At 37.6% G+C, this 20,753-nt stretch overlaps 1 protein-coding gene across 11 annotated transcripts in view; it reads left to right on the forward strand.

Annotated features, from left to right (window-relative positions):
- The window catches only part of tou (toutatis), a 1,002,029-nt gene that overhangs the window by 784,782 nt on the left and 196,494 nt on the right, over positions 1 to 20,753 (forward strand). For all 11 annotated transcript variants that reach the window (XM_067147191.2, XM_067147194.2, XM_067147190.2 and 8 more), the window contains one exon: positions 12,519 to 12,717. In XM_067147191.2, coding sequence (XP_067003292.2) covers positions 12,519 to 12,717 — 199 coding nt within the window. The remainder of the gene's footprint in view (positions 1 to 12,518; positions 12,718 to 20,753) is intronic.

Below are 20,753 nucleotides of genomic sequence, written 5' to 3' on the forward strand. Positions count from 1 at the left end.
TTGGCAACTTTCTCATGAACAGGAGCAGCAACGTAGGAATGAGCATTGTCATGAAGAAGTTTGACACCATCAGCACTAATGTTGTGGTGTTTGTCACGAAGGGCACGACGCAACTTCACCAAAGTTTTAATGTAGGCTGCAGCATTTACAGTGGTACTGTGTTCAGCAAAGTTCACCAATAACACAGCAAACATGTCCCAAAACACTGTCATAAGCACTTTCCTAGCAGATTGAGTCACTTTGAAATTTTTTGTACTGGGAAACCAGCATGTTTCCACTCCACACCTGCTTAGTTTCAGGGGTGTGGTGGTATGCCCATGACTCATCACCAGTAACGAATCCTCTCACAAAGTCATGCCCTTCTGCAGCGTAACATGGTAAGTGATCCATGCTTGTCATCATTCGTTGGCCCTTGTGGTTGTCTGTCAGGTTCTTAGGCACCCAGCGAGCACTAATTTTACGGAATTTCAACGTTTCACGAACATTGTCATACACTGCTCCATAGGAAATGTTGAACGTCTGTGATAAGGTTCACAGATGCACACGCTGGTCGTTCAAAATTTTGGAAGAATGCCCACCACCTGAAGACATTGCTGCAGTCCAGACAGTTGTCTCCATACACACATGTCCCTGTGAATTTCACTCGGTGTATGCCCTTTAGCCCCCAAATATCAAACTGCACTTCGCTGTTCTTCACACGTGGACGACAGTAACATGCGCGCCATGTTTGTTTTGTAGTTCAGGCTTCTCTCACTAGAGCTGCACATGAAAACAGAATACCCTCTGTAGCGCAAACTTCAAACTATATCGTCATGAATTTTCAACATCCCAGATGCAATAACAGGGGAGAAAAAAAATAATGTGTATTACTTTCCGATCTGCCCTCGTATTTTATCATTAAATACTATTAAAACATTACAAGTTCCACAGTTTATACAGAATTTTTACTAATTTCTGATCTGAAAAAGAGTGCTATAAGCAGGATTCAGAAATTATAAGAGGATAATATTATGCAGAATTATATATTTTCTATGCGGTTCAAGCAACTATTAGCATCACTTGATACACTTCTAGGAGCAATACTAGTGTATTTTTAAAGCAGATTTACTGCTCTAAGGGTTTTGTTTCATGTGGGGATGTTTACCTCTGTAGATTCAATTTCCTTGTGGTCTTTATCTTGGACTGTAGCGCCAGCATGATCCGCATTCATTTCATCAACATCGCAGGTTTCTAACTTCATTAGATCATTACCAATCAACACAAAATCCCCTAAGTTAACATCTCCCAACTTTTGTATCGACAAGGGTTCTTTTAAGTGCTAAATACCATTGACAGTAAAGAAGGTACCATTAAGTCATTAAGTACATCCCTTCCTGAACAGTGCTGATCAGAGGGTTTATACAGAATTTTTACTCATTCCTGATCTGAAAAGGAGTGCTTTTATTGAGATTTGGAAGTGTTGTAAAAGGGTAATATTAAACGGAATATTATATATGAAATGTCCACAGGCCATATAAAGTGTGTGTAATGAATGGGATAGCATTAAAAGTGAGAGCACATTAATGAGGTTTCACAGTAAAAGGCTTTATAAGCACTGTGCATAAGGTCACTACAATAGGTGATCTGTGTGTTGAACCTGGTATGTAAATAATAATCATGGAAAGTGTGTGATACAGTTCATTCCTTGTGATAAAAGCTAGTAAAGTGTACTAATGAACAGTAATTGGAACATGTAAATTGCTTCTTTGTGTGGGTTGGTTCCTGTTTTAATTTTCTCATGTACATTGTATACCAGTTGCTGATGTTTAAAATACATTGCAATATTCATTATGGAATGGACTGAAATATCTCTACTCAATCCAACATATTGTTATTCCTTCTAGGCAGTTTAACATCTTTGCTGATAATAAATAACAAACAAGTCTGTGATGTAGAAGCCCATTAGGACCTTTGCCTGTCAAAATAACTGTTGCCCAAATGGGGCCTGCAGAAACTGGATGCCGTGTGGTAAGCATCTCTACATTCTTGTCATGTTGCTTGGTTTTCTTGACTGGGTCTGCTGCCTCTCATATCAGGCAGCTCCTTAATTGATCTCATAAGGCTGAATAAACCTCACTCCAGCCTTCAGTTCAAAATATAAATCAGGGCCTCTCCAGGTGCATGCACCGGTGCATTGTGCAGCGCAAAGTATGAAAGACGACTTCCCTAGGTTCATCAGACTGCAGACCCCGACTACTCGATTTTCAGCAATAGTGCCGTCTCTCTTTTTCCCTACTCCTGTCTCACTTGCTCCACCCATCTCCCCCTTCCTCACTTGCTCTGAAATGCTCCACCATCCGAACCGAGTTGACCCGAGCTTAGCCTAGTCGTCCCGAGGCAAAACACTGGTCCGAACCGAGCTTAGTCAGACTGATGAACAGTGCACAGATCCTCTGCGCCTCAGTTTGCACGTGTGAGATTTTGGGCATTTGAAAGGCGCTGATGTAAATTGCTGGACTGGCCAGCAATGGGGTCTAGGCCCTCTGGGTAAGAGGCAAGAACACATAACATTGGCATTGATAATGAATACTGCAGTATATTTGAAATGTTAGTTCTTTCAGTTGATCAGTGGTAGATAATAGGTTTAATCCCTGAGATGGAAACATTTTTGGAGATTAAAGAAAAGTCCATTTGGTGCAATCCTGAAATTTGGCATGGAATTGATAATATTTAGTAATCTGGTGGGAATGATTACTTTGAATTGAGAAGGTATGTTTCTGTCACCTTGGTAATGAATACTGCGATGTGTTTGAAACTTGGGCAACCTGTACAATATGTACATAAAACTTCGGTAACCCAGATGAAGAATGAGTATTCGTATAAATTAAGAAACATTTTAATGCATAGTGTTGTTGATTTTTTTGAATATTTGAGTGTATAGGAATATATAGTTTAGTTGTAACATATTAATTACATAAGTTCATCATAATTGATATTTTGAGTAGAAACTTATGTATACTGTAGTTTCATAAGTTATCAATATCCTCATATTGTGTTAGTAGTTTAGTTCTTGTATTTTGCTAAAGTTTCTGGTAGTTATTTGTTTCTTAGAATTGGTGTAGATTAGACACATAAGCCAGACAATGCCATATTCTTAAAATACTTGTCCCCATTTTGTGCAGCTTGTATTGGTGTTAAATATTACTATTTTTGTAGCGAAGATGTACATGTTAACTTTTATGATGTTGTAATACAGGAAATTTCTTTGAAGCATGTACTATAAGGAACCTTAATTATCCATGATTTCCTTTGACTTTGTGTGTCCTTGTACCACACAAAGGACTCTTGATAAAGTCTAAACTTTCAAATACAGTGCCCAGTGTTTCCCCATATTCTTTTTATTGAAGTTTCAACATTTTTTATTATGTTACTTGCAGTATGTCATACATGAATATCTTTTAAAACTCTTTATTTACTCAAAATATGATATGAATACATTGCAATATATTTAATCTCATTTGATGCCTGAAAACTTACATGGTTCAGCCTTCTGTATGTGATACTTGAACTAAAAGTACTGGGTCCATTGGTAACAAGTACCTCGCATGCATGACTGATTTTGATTGCAATAACATGAATCTGTTTGGGGGCAGGGAGAAAAAAAAATCAAGAGTGTAGGCTAAAACAAACTTTGTGCTAAGTGAACACTAACATTTTTTTAATTAGCAGCTACATTATTATAGTATAAGACATTACAGGAAGAACAAGATGTGTAAAGGCACTCATCATCATCATCATCATCATCATCATCATCATCATTTCCCTTTACCCAGCTGTAGCCGGGTAGGGGCAAATATGGTTCCTCTCCACTTTCTTCGGTCTTTCCACCACTCCTCCTCCAACACTGTGTCCCAGTCCAGGTTTCTTTCTATAATGCTGCGTTGGATGGTATCCTTCCATCGCAATCGTGGTCGTCCATGGTCTCTCCTTCCTTGGATTTGCATTTCCATCACCTTTTTTGGCATTCTTTCGTCGCTCATTCGCTTTATGTGCCCAGACCATCTTAGTCGGCTCTTCTCTATTCTATCATTCATTTTTTCCACTCCAATTTCTTCCCGGATGTTCTCATTCCTTATTTTGTCTCTTCTACTCTTCTGTATCATAGTCCTCAAGAATTTCATTTCGGCTGCCTGTATTCGACTCTCATCCTTCTTTGTCATTGTCCAAGTTTCTGCTCCGTAAATTGTTATGGGTACGTAATACATCTTGTACATAGTAAAGGCACTCTCAAATAATTTTCTGGAGAAAAATTCAAGAATATCTAACTGCTGCTCATGGGAACAAAAATTCCTGCAACTGTATTCAGTGTGTCAATTAACCCAACAATAATTGTAAATGTTGCCTGTGCCTGTTAAGTTTTCATTCAGATGCTCAAATAATACTACCAAACATTGTGCAGTTATAGGGAAACCACAAAAACTGATGGCAGTTTTATATTGAGGTATGTAAGGCATGATGGAAAGTGTCCACTTTGGAAAGAATTTCACTGGGTAGATGATATTGTTGTCCTTGCTTTCTTCTGATAACAGTTCTTTCATCTCAGATACACTTTCTCATTCTCTGGATTTCACTGGAGCACATATGGAAACTTCATCATCTGTATTTATGTATGCATCAGGTGAAGTATAAGTATGGATTGTGTCACTTCCATGCCCAAGTTGTCTGGCTCCATGGCTACAATGTTAGCATGCTGGCCTTTGTTCCAGAGATTCCCTGGTTCGATTCTGACTGGTACAGGGATTTTAACCTTCATTGTTTAATTCCAATGCTTCAGGGCTTCCAATGGTTTCCAATGGCTTCAGCATTAGAATTCATCATAAGTAGGGTCCCCATTCTCACTACGTGCAGGTCCTTATACAAAGACCTACACCAGGCCTCTTCAGAGACCATATGTCATTATTATTATTTCCAGGTTCAGTGAAAGCAGTTTATGTCCTGTAATGACTTAAGTATCTTGATGCTTGCTTTGAAACTGCAGAAATAAGCTTTTCATAGACTTAGAGTATTAACAGTGCAAATACAGTCAGTTTTGCAGGCTATTTATTTTCAAGCCTGCAGATAGGATATGCTGTTTCAGTTGTCTGTGTACATCGGTACATATTAGATAAGCTCTCCTTCTGAAAACAAAACTACATTTCTTCTCAGATATATTTCCAATCTGTCATCGTGAATTCCAGCTTCATCTTCATACTATGATCTTTCCTACTTTTAAAAGCCCCACTCAAGCTTATTCACGAACTTATCATTATGATTTTCATTTCCGTGTTGACGTATAACTAATATAATAGGATTTGAGGGATGTTCGTGTGCTTATATCATTCCATGCCAACTCTCCACTGACTGCTCAAAACATAGCATTTATAATGTATATAAGCAAATATTTATTATTTTGCCACCTATTCAATACAATACAGAATGTTAACATATGAGTTAAAACATTGTTTAAATATAATGAGATATGTTTCGCCTCTTCTTATTTCTTATTCTTATTTCATTTGTCGAAGTTTAAATTTTAAAATAGAGCTTTTATATACCGTAATGATTTACAATATCAATGAATAAAACAATTTGTTAAGTTTAATTTTAAAAGAACTATTATAGCAAGACTTAATATCAGTGAAAAAGAAGTTTATTTATGGTGCATTTTGAAGTACTAACATTTAACATATTGTAACATTCTCCCGCTACTATCCAGAAGAATATGTCAGTTTACTTCTATTTACCTTGTCATTTACGCATTGTATCATCACTTCTATCTGCTATTGGCAGCCGCCATCAACCGACTGAATGCTCTGCCTGTCTACTTTGCTGTCCACATTACCTTTATAACAACTTTCTATGTGCCTGGCCTACTTCATTGTTAGCTTACTTGTATCTTATTTTGTCTCTCTCTTATTCAGAATAGACTAAATTTTTGTCCTCTTTGTTTATGTTGTTGTTATTGCTTGCTTACTCAAAATATATGTTGTTGCCTGCTTGTTGAATTCTGGATTCTCTTGTTCAACTTTTTCTCCTTTTGTCTTGCACCTACCATGGATACCCCATGTATTCCCAGCTGTTTGCCATGCGCCCACATCAATCTTGTGTATCAGTGTATTCTAAATGATCGTCGATGAGTCATACAGAATGTTAACATATGGCATTCAAGAGGACATAATCTAATAATATCATAGTTATTGAGCTCTTACTACCTACTTTTACAATATTAAATAGTCATTACTAAGATGTTGTTAAATAAGATTAAATGATTTTACTGATAAATTTAATTTATAAGGAAAAATCTTAAAGAGGATAAAATATAATTGGTCATTTTAATATGATCTTTCATACTTTTCTAGTATCTTCACTAATACCCTTATTTATTTTTAGACCAGCTTATCCTCTTATCAGATTGTTTGTTATAAATTAATTTAATCTGGGTAGGAGATAGGGATCAGCGCTCGGATGGCCTTCATTTAAACCGCAGTGGTACGTATAAGTTAGGAAATTTGTTTGGAAGGGTAATAGGGAGTAACATTCAGGGAAACGGGATGGCCTAGAGAGCGGTGATAAGGGAACAGGGAACTGGAAATCAAGTAGTGATGACATAAAATTGTTAGTGTTGAACTGTACAAGTATTGTAAAGAAAGGAATAGAATTAAGTAATTTAATAGATATATATTTACCAGATATTGTAATAGGAGTTGAATCATGGCTGAGAAATGATATAATGGATGCAGAAATTTTCTCACGGCACTGGTGTGTATCGTAGAGATAGGATAGGAATGGCGGGAGGGGGAGTGTTAATTCTGGTAAAAGAATTTGAATGCTACGAAAAAGTTAAAGATGAGACACATGAAATTCTAGGTGTAAGGCTCATTTCTAAAGATAATAGGCAACTTCATATATATGGAGTGTACAGATCGGGAAAGGGTAGCACTGACGCGGATTCGGAATTATTTGATAGGATAGTCAGCTATGTGGGAAACGACATGGAAAGAAATGTGATTGTAGCAGGAGATCTGAATTTGCCAGATGTCAATTGGGAAGGAGATGCGAACGACAGGAGACATGACCAACAAATGGCAAATAAGTTAATATGGGAAGGACAGCTGATTCAGAAAGTGATGGAACCAACCAGAGGGAAAAATATCCTGGATGTGGTGCTGATAAAACCAGATGAGCTCTATAGGGAAACTGAAGTAATAGATCGTATTAGTGATCATGAAGCTGTTTTTTGTGGTAGTTAAAAATAAATGTGATAGAAAGGAATGTCTTAAAAGTAGGACTGTTAGGCAGTACCATATGGCTGATAAAGTAGGCATGAGGCAGTTTCTAAAAAGTAACTATGATCGGTGGAAAACGGTAAATAAAAATGTAAACAGACTCTGGGATGGGTTTAAATAAATTGTTGAGGAATGCGAAAACAGGTTTGTACCTTTAAGGGTGGTGAGGAATGGTAAAGACCCACCTTATTATAATAGAAAAATAAAGAGACTAAGGAGGAGTTGCAGACTGGAAAGAAATAGAGTTAGAAATGGCTGTGGAAGTAAGGAGAAATTGAAGGAACTTACTAGAAAATTGAATATAGCAAAGAAGGCAGCCAAGGATAACATGATGGCAAGCATAATTGGCAGTCATACAAATTTTAGTGAAAAATGGAAGGGTATGTATTGGTATTTTAAGGCAGAAACAGGTTCCAAGAAGGACATTCCAGGAATAATTAATGAACAAGGGGAGTGTGTATGTGAGGATCTTCAAAAGGCAGACGTATTCAGTCAGCAGTATGGTATGTTGATAAACGGGGTTAAAAGTCAGGTTGTGAGTTAAAGTCCTCTCAGTTTTAATTACTGCGTTGATGGGGTGAAAGTTCCTTTTGGGGATCATTGTAAGTATCTAGGTGTTAATATAAGGAAAGATCTTCATTGGGGTAATCACATAATGGGATTGTAAAGAAAGGGTACCAATCTCTGCACATGGTTATGAGGGTGTTTAGGGGTTGTAGTAAGGATGTAAAGGAGAGTGCATATAAGTCTCTGGTAAGACCCCAACTAGAGTATGGTTCCTGTGTATGGGACCCTCACCAGGATTACCTGATTCAAGAACTGGAAAAAATCCAAAGAAAAGCAGCTCGATTTGTTCTGAGTGATTTCCGACAAAAGAGTAGCGTTACAAAAATGTTGCAATGTTTGGGTTGGGAAGAACTGAGAGAAAGAAGAAGAGCTGCTCGACTAAGTGGTATGTAAACTGTATATAAGGATAATATCTTTTGTTTATTTCCACCTATTCAATACATTACAAGAAGTTGGCATTTACTTTAAAACATTATTCAGATGAGACATGTTTCGCCTCTCACTGTGAGGCATCTTCAGTCATTATCAAAAACCTTATTATTTTACCAGGCATCTGGTTAAAGATATTCAAAAATGTGTTTGAAGATTATAAGAGAGTTAAGATTTACGTTAGTTATAAACATGTTCATGAAGTAACTAAAAATCTAATATATTGATAAAAACAATAAGTAGTTCTTTGTTGAATAGGACTTGTTTGATTGTACTATATAGTAAAAGAAGGTGGCTTGAAGCCGTAGTCATTATTAGATGTCTAATACATAGTGGAAGGCATAAAATATCAGTTCTATGAGAATATACATTACATACAAATGATACTAAAAACTAGTGGATTCAAAGATAGTACATATAAAATGTTCAATGAAATAACTGTGACCTAATAAAAAGATAAACACATATGTAGTTCTTTGTTAATAAGGACGTTGTAAGATTGTACGGCTTAAAGCCGTAGTCATTAATAGATGTCTAATACATAGTGGAAGGCATATGAAATCAGTTCAATGAGAATATATAATACAAAACAATTGGTACATAAAAACTGGTAGATTCATAAGAGGTACATTTAAAAATGAAGGCGTCATGTGACTATAAAAGACAGTTGATGGCTTAAAGCCGTAGTCAAAGTTTGAAATGTAGGTCAAATAACTGCTAAATATATGGTAAAAAGATATAAGTCAAAATATACAGCTTAGTATAAAAAATATATGAAGGAAAAACATTCCATTTTGTCAAGCATTTGTAATGTACCTCTTATGAATCTACCAGTTTTTATGTACCAATTGTTTTGTATTATATATTCTCATTGAACTGATTTCATATGCCTTCCACTATGTATTAGACATCTATTAATGACTACGGCTTTAAGCCGTACAATCTTACAATGTCCTTATTAACAAAGAACTACATATGTGTTTATCTTTTTATTAGATCACAGTTATTTCATTGAACATTTTATATGTACTATCTTTGAATCCACTAGTTTTTAGTATCATTTGTATGTAATGTATATTCTCATAGAACTGATATTTTATGCCTTCCACTATGTATTAGACATCTAATAATGACTACGGCTTCAAGCCACCTTCTCGTACTATAGTAGAATCAAACAAGTCCTATTCGACAAAGAACTACATATGTTTTTATCAATATATTGGATTTTTAGTTACTTCATGAACATGTTTATAACTAACGTAAATCTTACCTCTCTTATAATCATCAAACACATTTTTGAATATCTTTAACCAGATGCCTGGTAAAATAATAAGGTTTTTGATAATGACTGAAGATGCCTCACAGTGAGAGGCGAAACATGTCTCATCTGAATAATGTTTTAAAGTAAATGCCAACTTCTTGTAATGTACTGAATAGGTGGAAATAAACAAAAGATATTATCCTTATATACAGTTTATGAAACTTTCAATACGGACGAAAAATGATTTTCATCACTTGTAATAAGTGGTATGTTCCGAGCTGTCAGCGGAGAGATGGCGTGGAATGACATTAGTAGACGAATAAGTTTAAATGGCGTTTATAAAAGTAGGAAAGATCACAATATGAAGATAAAGTTGGAATTTAAGAGGACGAACTGGGGCAAATATTCATTTATAGGAAGGGGAGTTAGGGATTGGAATAACTTACCAAGGGAGATGTTCAATAAATTTCCAATTTCTTTGAAATCATTTAGGAAAAGGCTAGGAAAGCAACAGATAGGGAATCTGCCACCTGGGCGACTGCCCTAAATGCAGATCAGTATTGATTGATTGATTGATTGATTGATTGATTGATTGATTGATTGATTGATTGATTGATTGATTGATTGAACATGATCTTAGTAATAAATATTTTGTATGTTAGTACTGCAAAATGTACCATTAATAAACAGTTTAGTCGCTGATCAATCTATATATATAAAATAAGAGTTTTGTCTGTACATTGCTCAGAATTTGAAGAGAATGGTATTTCTGTATCGGTCATGTCCATAGTAACAAGAAAATGTACTTTTTACTTTTCCGTAATTTCTGTTTGTCTGTCTGTCTGTTTGTATGTATGTACACGCATCACGAGAAAACGGCTGAAGAGAATTTAATGAAAATCGGTATGTAAAGTCTTATACATTTTTACCGTACCAGCTCTGATAACACAGATATTAATGAATTTGTATTTTTGTTGCTAAGTCCATATCAACGCCGAGCCACGAGAAAATGGGTTAACAGAATTTAATGAAAACCGCTATATAGAGTCGGGGAATAAGAAACTACAGTCTAAGCTGTAAATGATTTTATTTTCCCGAGATGAAATGGTAGTTTACGGGAAGGCGCCTAAAATTTAATTTTTAAGTACTGGTACCTATGTTATTGGTGCTATCGAAAAGTACAGTACTACATAACAAAAGTTATAGACAATACAATTTCCGATTATTTATATTTCATTCAGTTTTACTGTACTGACTATGATAAGAGTGGTATATCAGAAGGCTTACAATATCCAAAGCGCGTAACACTGATCAACAATAACTTTACATTGACCATTGTTAGTTGTGATGTTCTTCGTGCCGCTCAACTCCGATAGATGGGATTACTACTGCGTACCGAGTATAACAGCCTGACTGAACATTGGCGGGCAATAGCTATTTAGTTGGAAAACATTCTTCTTTAACATGCCACTCCTCTGGTTCATACATTTTCTGATACTGCAGGTACGTAACCCACTGGTTCATCATAGCGTTCGAGCTATTCAATCCCTACTCTGAGGCACTGATTGGAATGAGTAGTGTGCATATTCAATGGAATAATGACAAAGGAGTGTTCATGGCAGTCTGCGACCTGGTTGTTCCAGCTCTGGAACTTTGGACGGTCAGATCGGCACCGTAGTACTGTTCGTTGAAAGTGAGAAAGTGTGCGGTTTTTCATTTGATCGAGTATTTTATATGATAACATTGCTTTCAATCGCTACATTTCTACTGACGTTTTTGTAATGGCCTATGTTGAATTCAGTCAGGAAAACCACCAAGTCAGTCTTTCTGAGAATCCCGTGGCAAAGCACGGATACATTAGCTAGTCAATCAATATATTATGATTTTGAATATATATCTTTTTAAATGACTAAGCAGGTGAAAATTGTTACATAGTTTTATTCATTGATATTGTAAATCATTTAAAATAAAAGCTCTGTTTTAAATTTAGAGTTTGAAAAATGAAATAAGTGTATATTATCATTGAGGTAGTAATGTTTGTTGTTCTTGAAACATGTACGATGTATTGGCAAGGTGCTATTTTAAAGAGGATTTAATGAGATTATACATGTCATATTTATCAACTCGGACTATGATTGCAAAATTCACATAGGATAGACGTGTCCAGATATGAATGCAAGTTATCATTCACGACTATGAGATCTATGCAGCCAGTAACACACCTTGATTATCTTTGGACACTTGGACATTACTTGTAAAGAGAAAATGGAAATAAAATACATTTTTTAAAGAGAAGATGGAAATTAAATAAAAGCCTACGTGGAATGAGGATTTGGGAAGATGAATGTTCTAGAATGTAGACTCAGGAAAATGTCTAGGAACGAATTTGGTGATCTACTTATCAGGCACAGACATACACATCTATTATTATTTCAGGCACAGACATACATGTTTATTATTTTTATTTTATTTTTCATGTAATTTACTTGTATTAAAGTATAATCAAAAGTAAAACTGTTCTTTGAACTATAGGAATTAAAATTTCTCCCAGTTAAATCCCACAATTAACTTCTCTAACTTTGTATTTACACTTTAGTTTCTCACATCTTTGTCTTTTTCAAAAAATCATCAAAGTATTCCTTTTTAAATATTTGTTTTTCTAAGGATAATTAACTTAATGTTAAGTTACTTCTGATGTATTGTTTTTCTCCTTGTTGAGCAAGATGTTGTCTTGGAAATAACTACAGGGAACGTTATCAGCTTTAATATCATAAGCTACACTAATATGATGTCAGTGATGTATTCAAAATAAATTATAGGTATAACCAGTATCATTCATCATTAATTTCCTCTCGGAGATGTAATTTAAAAATCAATTTTCCATGCAAGTTGCACAACATGGGCATGTTTTACTAGATGGGGTAAAAAAGTGAATCACAGTTGGCTACAATATATAGGAACGTGAGCGCCGCCGCCAACACATGATGCTAGTGAAGGCTTTAGAGTCTCGCAAGCGCCTGGAAGAACGAGAGCGCAAACGCCAAGAAATGCGGGCTGAAAAGATGGCTAGCAAGGAACGAAAGATGGAACAGCGTAGGATGGAACTGGAACTGGTTCGAGAGCTTCGAAAGCCGGTTGAAGACATGGAACTGTCAGGTGAGTAGCGACGTTTTGTAGTTACAGTAAGATATGTCATTTATCTTATAAATAGGGTAGTTGGTCCTAAAAGCTTGCTCCAAATTTTTAAATGTTATACATGGTTTAGAAATAAAATAACTTACCTCATTTATTAAGAGCTGAAAAATATCCAACTTTTGGAAGAGAAGTATTACAAGTGAATCTAAATAGGGGAGAGGAGAGTGAGACTAGAAAAAATCTTGGAGATATTCTGAATAGATATATTGGGTAGAGCCTTGGGACATATGCCCATCCAAAATTTCTGCTTTGAATTGCTGATTAACTCAATTTATGTGGAGACCAGTAGAGTTAGAAGCACATTATGGACGACAAATTGTCGTTGAGTAGAAAATGCCTACCACGCATTAAGGACGTAGATTTATCGCAAATTATTTTGATCAAATATTTATTGTATTTTACTGTATTACATACATTATCATTATAGACAGTTATGCTTTTCAGCATTCAGTCTGCAAGCCTCTGTGAATTTACTAAATGACCCACAATCCTCTATTTACAAATAGTGCTGTGGCTTCATTTAGTTCTATACCTCTTATCTTTAAATCGTTAGAAACCGAGTCTAACCATTGTCGTCTTGGTCTCCCTCTACTTCTGTTACCCTCCATAACAGAGTCCATTATTCTCCTAGGTAACCTGTCCTCCTCCATTCGCACGACATGAGCCCACCAGCAAAGCCAGTTTATGCTTACAGCTTCATCCATCGAGTTCATTCCCAACTTAGCCTTTATCTCGCCATTCTGAGTACCCTCCTGCCATTGTTCCCACCTGTTTGTGCCAGCAATCGTACTCAATACTTTCATGTCCGTTACTTATAACTTATGAATAAGATATCCTGAGTTCACCCAGCTTTCGCTTCCGTAAAGCAAAGTTGGTCTGAAAACAGACCGATGTGAAGATAGTTTCATCTGGGAGCTGGCTTCCTTCTTACAGAATACTGTTGATTGCAACTGCGAGCTCACTGCATTAGCTTTACTACACATTAATTCAATCTCACGTACTATATTACCATCCTGGGAGAACACACAACATAAATACTAGAAATTATCTACCTGTTCCAGCTTTGTATCACCAATCTGACATTCAGTTCTGTTGAATTTCTTACCTACTGACATTAATTTAGTTTTCAAAAGGCTAATTTTCATACCATACTCATTGCACCTATTTTCAAGTTCCAAGTTATTAGACTGCAGGCTTTCGGCATAATCTGCCATTAAGACCGAGTCGTCAGCCTAGGCCAGACTGCTTACTACATGTCCACCTAACTGAATCCCTCCCTTCCACTTTATACTTTTCAGCAGATGATCCATATAAACTACAAACAGCAAAGGTGAAAGATTACAACCTTGTCTAACCCCTGTAAGTACCCTGCAACTTGCTTTACATCGCATCGACACAGATATGTCTTATGGGGACAATGGGACAGGAAAGGACTAGGAGTGGGAAGGAAGTGTCCGTGGCCGTAATTAAGGTACAGCCCCAGCATTTGCCTGGTGTGAAAATGGGAAACCACGGAAAACCATCTTCAGGGCTGCTGACAGTGGGGTTCGAACCCACTATTTCCCGAATACTGGATACTGGGCACACTCAAGCGACTGCAGCTATCGAGCTCAATGTAAATACCCTAACCAAGAACTCATTCTACCATCATTTCTCACTGAAGACCAATTGTCAGCATAAATGTCTTTGATTGATTTTAATAATCTACCTTTAATTCCATAATCTCCCAATATGCTGAACATTTTTTCCCTCGGTACCCTGTCATATGCATTCTTTAGATCTACGAAACATAAACACAGCTGTCAATTCCTCTCGTAGCATTTTTCAATTACCTGGTGCATACTGAAAATCTGATCCTGAAAGCCCCTCTGTGGTCTCAAACCACACTTGTTTTCATCCAACTTCTTTTCAACCACTGATCACACCCTCCCGTCCAAGATGCCATGAATACTTTGCCTGGTATACTAACCAATGAGGTACCCGATAGTTGTTGCAATTCTTCCTGTTCCCTTGCTTATAGATAGGTGCAATTACTGCTTTTGTCCAATCTGAAGGTACATATAATTTTATAAAGTTTATTCCACCTACTCAATACAGTAAACTTTGTCAAATTATATGTAATCTTAATTCAATACGGAACCAATTATGAAATTCATAACCTTGAACAATCTGAAGGTACCCTACTAACACTCCATGCTAATCTTACTACTCTATAAAACCATTTTGTCTCTACCTTAACACTATACTTCACCATTTCAGGTCTAATTTCATCTATTCCTGCTGCTTTATGACAATGGAGTTTATTTACCATCCTTTTCGCTTCCTCGAGTGTAATTTCACCAACATCATTTTCCTCCTCCTCATGAGCTTGGCTGTTAGCAACACCCCAGGAAGATTCCCTGGGATCTATTATGAGTTCACCTGAACTACCCAAAACACTGTTCATTTCCTTTTTCCCTCCATTCCTAAAATTCTTTATTACTGTCCAGAAAGGTTTCCCTGCTGCTTGACCTAGCCTTTCCAGGTTATTACCAAAATCTTCCCATGACTTTTTTTTGGATTCAACAACTGTTTGTTTCGCTCTATTTCTTTCATCTGCATACATATCCCTGTCTGCATCAGCCCTTGTTTGAAGCCATTTCTGGTGAGCCCTCTTCTTATGTTTACAAGCTGCTCTCACTTCATCATTCCACCAATTTGTTCACTTTTTCCCATCTTTACACACAGTTGTTCCTAAGCATTCCCTGGCTGTTTCTACTACAGCATCCCTGTATGCCACCCATTCTCTTTCTATGTCTTGAACCTGATTACTGTCTACCTATCAAAACCTCTCACTGATCATATCCATGTACTTCTGTCTAATTTCCTCGTCCTGGAGATTTTCTACCCTTATTCATTTGCAGACAGATTTCACATTCTCTATCCTAGGTCTACAGATACTTAGTTCACTACAGATCAGATAGTGGTCTGTATCATAGAAAAATGCCCGGAAAACTGGTACAATCCTAACAGACTTCCTGAATTCGAAGTCTGTTTTATATAGTCTATTATGGATCTGGTACTCCCAGCCTCCCATGTGTAGTGGTGAATAGCGTTATTTTTGATGAATGTATTTGTAATTGCTAAACCCATACTGGCACAGAAGTCCAGTAAACGTTTCCCATTCCCATTAGCTTCTATATCTTCCCCAATATTTACCAATCACCCTTGTGTATCCTTCAGTTCTGTTTCCAACTCTCGCATTGAAATAGCCCATTAGCACTCTCCTATCCTTGCCGTTGACCCTGACTACGATGTCACTCAATGCTTCATAAAACTTGTCAACTTCATCCTCATCTGCACCCTCACATGGTGAATACACTGAGACAATTCTCATCCTAATTCCTCCAACTGCCAAATCTACCCACATCATTCGCTCATTTATGTGCCTAACAGAAACTATGTTGTGTGCAATGGTATTCCTGATAAACAGCCCTACCCCATACTCTGCCCTTCCCTTTCTGACACCCGTCAAGTACACTTTATAATCTCCTACCTCTTCCTCATTATGTCCCCGTAACCGAATATCACTTACTGCTAGCACATCCAGATGCATCCTCTTTTACTGATTTTTTTGGAAAAGAATACCTACCTTAAAATATTAATACAATGTGTGCGTTTCACATTGAGTTTAGTATGGTATGCTTCGAAACAGGTGTTGAAGCACGAGGGTAGCACATATTGTTCCTAAGCTCTTCCTAACATCTTTTTTCTGGCACAACACACATCGTTAGCTAGGATACTTTTTTTTCTTATCTATGGATGGAATCCTGGAGATGAAATATCTCTCTTTAAGCCTAAAGGGCAAAGGCTTCAACAACTTTTTACTCCCTGTGTGGATTGGATGTGGCGCTTGGTGCTCTTATGTCAGGCCGCGTGCTACCGCGAGACAGAAATAGAGAAGTCATTCTCTTCCCCACATTTTGGGCTCTCCAAATGACAAGACTGTTGTAAATAGCTATGTCCATCGTGTGAAGGAACAATTTCTTATATCACTTCATTTAGTCCTGTGTGTGTTTGAACACCCGCCGTTCATCATTGGATCTATGAGGTTTTATGTTTGTCTCTTTGTAATCCTCACTCCACATATCTGACTCCTCCCTCAAAATCTACAGGAACATACCTATTGATCTCCTTTGCTTTTGCCACTTTAGCTAACAGCTTTTCCAATATTTGTTTTCTAAATCAAAGTCACCCAAGCTGAAATCATTAACATAGTCATTATCTAGTACAATTTGAACAAAGTCCATCATAATTTTTGCGCCAGTAATACATGCTACACGTCCCAAACTGCTCAACACTTCTACTTGTTAAAGTCAAGAGCTGTTTGATGTAAATATTCAAGAGCATATTTCTTGTGTAATCTTATGTTCTGTATTAACCCATTCACATACCATTTAATTGAACTTATATATGCCTTGGTGTACCATTTATTTTCGTTACTTTACATGATATTATCACTAACACTGAAAAAGAATGCTTTACAGCAACCTAATGAGAGGAAATATCCAAACTACTGTCAGATGTACTTTGTAAAGTCTTTATGTGTATGGTAGATCATAAAACAGTCATCTACCTGCAGCATCACCTTGCACCAGTGGCATTCAAACGAAGATTCTTTCCTCAGACTCCGAGTTTTTGCAGACTTTGCATCTCCGTGATGGGATAACCTTCTTCGTTGTTGGGGGTATTTTGGTCGAGAAGTGTCCCCAATGCCTCCCCTGAAGTCTCAGTGAGTATACGCAGGGCTTGGGCGTCCTCGTGGATAGTTAGGCAAGGTCACAACGTGCCAACAGCTGTTCGGCCAAATTGATCCGGAAGCTGGTAAAGCCACTCGCTTCTTGTCAGGGTTGAGGTGGCGATGAATTCAGAAGTGTCATGTCAGGCATGTAGAAGTATATTTTTTGTATCCTTTGTACTTTCTCATCAAGGGGAATGATGCGAGTCTCTGGTCATGGGAATCAACACCACCCATTCCACAATTGTAGTCAACAAGAAGATTGTGTCTGAACTTCTTCTTGCCATCATAACTTTACCTCTTCAAGGTAATCTGGCCTTCATATCATCCACAGATGCAGGACACCAGTGTTCCTTTTCATATGATATTACCCTATTTATATACTAGGCAGCTGATACAAGACATTTACTTGCATAAGCATTTGTCTCTTTGTTTAGACGTTCCCAAAATTCTTCTAATTCTTTCACAACTTGCAGTTCGTTTGGGCATTGTCCTAGGTGCCTTTGAACAACACTATTTATTTCACCAGTTGCGATGCATGAATGATACTCCGGAGTATTACTTAGTGCTCCCAGTTTCATTCGCTATTGTGTAAAATATGATTAGAAGCTGATGGTGTGGCATCAGATATAGGCCTAAAATTCAGTGACACATATGGCAGCAAAAGAGCACTTTTTTCACCCCTACCAGCGCTCACGTCACTGTCACAAGAATCAATTTCACTACTTCAACTTCCACTAAATTCTTTGTCGCTTTTTTCCTATATCAATGTCACTCCTAAAATTTCCCTTATAATCGCTTCATCACTCAATGTGGAGGCAGCCATGTTTTCGCTTACGATGAGGTTGCTAAGATACAGGTTATACTTTCCATGGAATAACTGCACAGAAGTGTTTATCAAATACATCAATGGAATAAAACAGTGCTTCTATCTGTCAATCTTACTAATATCAAATCCCTTCACAAAGGAAACCGGCTCGGAGAGGGTCCAGAAATAAACACTATGCATGGACGGAGAGATCCGTCTTTGTACCGGAGTGCATTCGAGAGCCAGGACAGAGAGATCCATCAAAGTACATCAAGTGGCTAATTCACGTATAAACATTTTGCATATTTGGACATATTTCTGTTTGACGTTGATCATTTCTGTAACTTTTGGTCTAGAAGACTGTGTTTTCACTGATCTGTTCCAGAATTGTAAGTGAAGAAATTTCTGTTGCTGTCATAACAAACATCCATATAATTCAGATTGACTGAATTTCGGTTTGTAATTTTTTTGCTGATTACATTTATTTATCAATGTATGTATATCATCTGTTGGAAAATTTCCAATTTATTTCAGTTTGAACCACTCCCATGTGGGTGGGGGACACAGATGAAGAATACACTCACGGTATCCTCTGCCTGTCGTAAGAGGCGACTGAAAGGGGCAACCTTCATGCGGAAATGTATTGTGACTTTGGTACAATGAATTGTACCCCCTCTGGATGGGAGGTCTGAATCCATCCATAAGTAAGGCGACTAAAAGGGTCATATGTCCATTGGTCCTTTCTTTATTTTTTATTTTTTCCTGAGGGTTCATTGTAGACCAAATCAAAATTTGATGTGCAAGCTGCTTGGGGAAGGGCCTCTTATGTGTGTGATTACGCTCGAAAGCCCAGATGGTATTCCTAGCCCATCAGGCGGAAGCGCCATGAACTCAGCAGTAGTATCCGCCTGACAACACAGGTCCCCGCGCAGCCAGATGCCAGAAGAGCAAATTATTATTAATTTTTTTTGTATATATTTATCACTCTGTATATGCTATGGGGTACATTTGCGGGTGATTTGAGGGAGTTCTAGTGCTCATTTCCTCTGTCAGCCTGTATTGGGCAGCATCCAACATCAGACGCTGGGCAATACTTGCTACGACCAAGTGGTTATTGCCTTAACTGCTTGGTTCAGGTGGCGAGGATGATTTTGGGCATGACTGGAAGTAAACGTTCTAAGCCTGTCCAGGGTGGTCACCAACCAAGTCCTTACCTTTCAATTCCCTCAGGGGGCAATCTTCTGGGAACAAGTGCAGCATGAGAATTTGGAATCCAGCTTTCCTAGGTTCCTGGTCACTACTAAAACCAATGGGCAAGACTTCAAGCTGGTGAAATCTATTCTATTCACTCAATACATTGAAGGTGTATATGAAGGGTCAGGGGAAAAAAAGCAGGAGAGTCAATATTTGTGCAACTTGAGAAAAAGCAACTTTTGTGCTTGACTTCTCTAGCTTTTTCCCGTAACCGCAAAACTTTGAGTGCTAATTTCTCCTGACTCACCTGCTTTTTTTCCATTTTCGACCTCTCAATAGATGCGCATGATCACTCTGAAGTGGACTGTAACAATATCTCAATTTCGATGAAAAAGTGACTTACCTGGTTTTTTCCCCCGACCCTTCATATGGTGAACTTGAGGATCTGAAAAAGGAAAGAAAAAAAAGCGCAGTGGTAATTTGCTCTTCAAGACAAGCACTACACTCCAAGCAGATCGGTTGCTCAGGTGCTTCTACTTTGTTGAAAGAACACAATACCTTGAATATGATTCGCGTCATCATCTTTCACTACGACTTGATGATGGAAGACATGAAGAACCGTGGCGAGACATATGTCTGACGCATTACACGCACACATTGGCCACTTGCTTTCATTGTCTCCTTCAAACTGTCGGTGTTGACCAGGGAAAGTCAAGGTAACTACCTATTTTTGTGATATGAGGCTGTACATCTCACCTCAAGTGCGGTGCTATCAATGTCGAAGGTTTGGACACATGATATCTCATTGTTCATATCAATCTGTGTGGTACATGTGGAAAAGAAGCTCATGGCACGGAACAGTGCATACCTTCCAACAGGTGCACTAACTGCCCTGGTCTTTATTCTTCTTGAGATAGAAATTGTCCAGTCTATCTCAGAAAAAGATCTGGAAGACCAAGACACTGGATTCTCTTTCATATCAGGAAGTGCCCCATAAGTTTAATTCCATGAATGCACCTGCCAAGACACTAGATTTCAGCATGATAGCACAGAGCTTACCCGGTCTTATCTTTCCTTCTAGCAACACCTGAGAAGATCACTTTACCCAAGGCAGCATTTGCTCCTGTGCCTTCAACCACAAACAAGCCTGTGCCAGTTGGGAAACCTACACTGGCACTGCAAGAGGGGAAAACCAAGTCTCCCCCAAGAGGTCGGTGA

The sequence above is a fragment of the Anabrus simplex genome, chromosome 5 (genome assembly GCF_040414725.1).
Source record: "Anabrus simplex isolate iqAnaSimp1 chromosome 5, ASM4041472v1, whole genome shotgun sequence".
NCBI classification, from domain to species: Eukaryota; Metazoa; Arthropoda; class Insecta; order Orthoptera; family Tettigoniidae; genus Anabrus; species Anabrus simplex.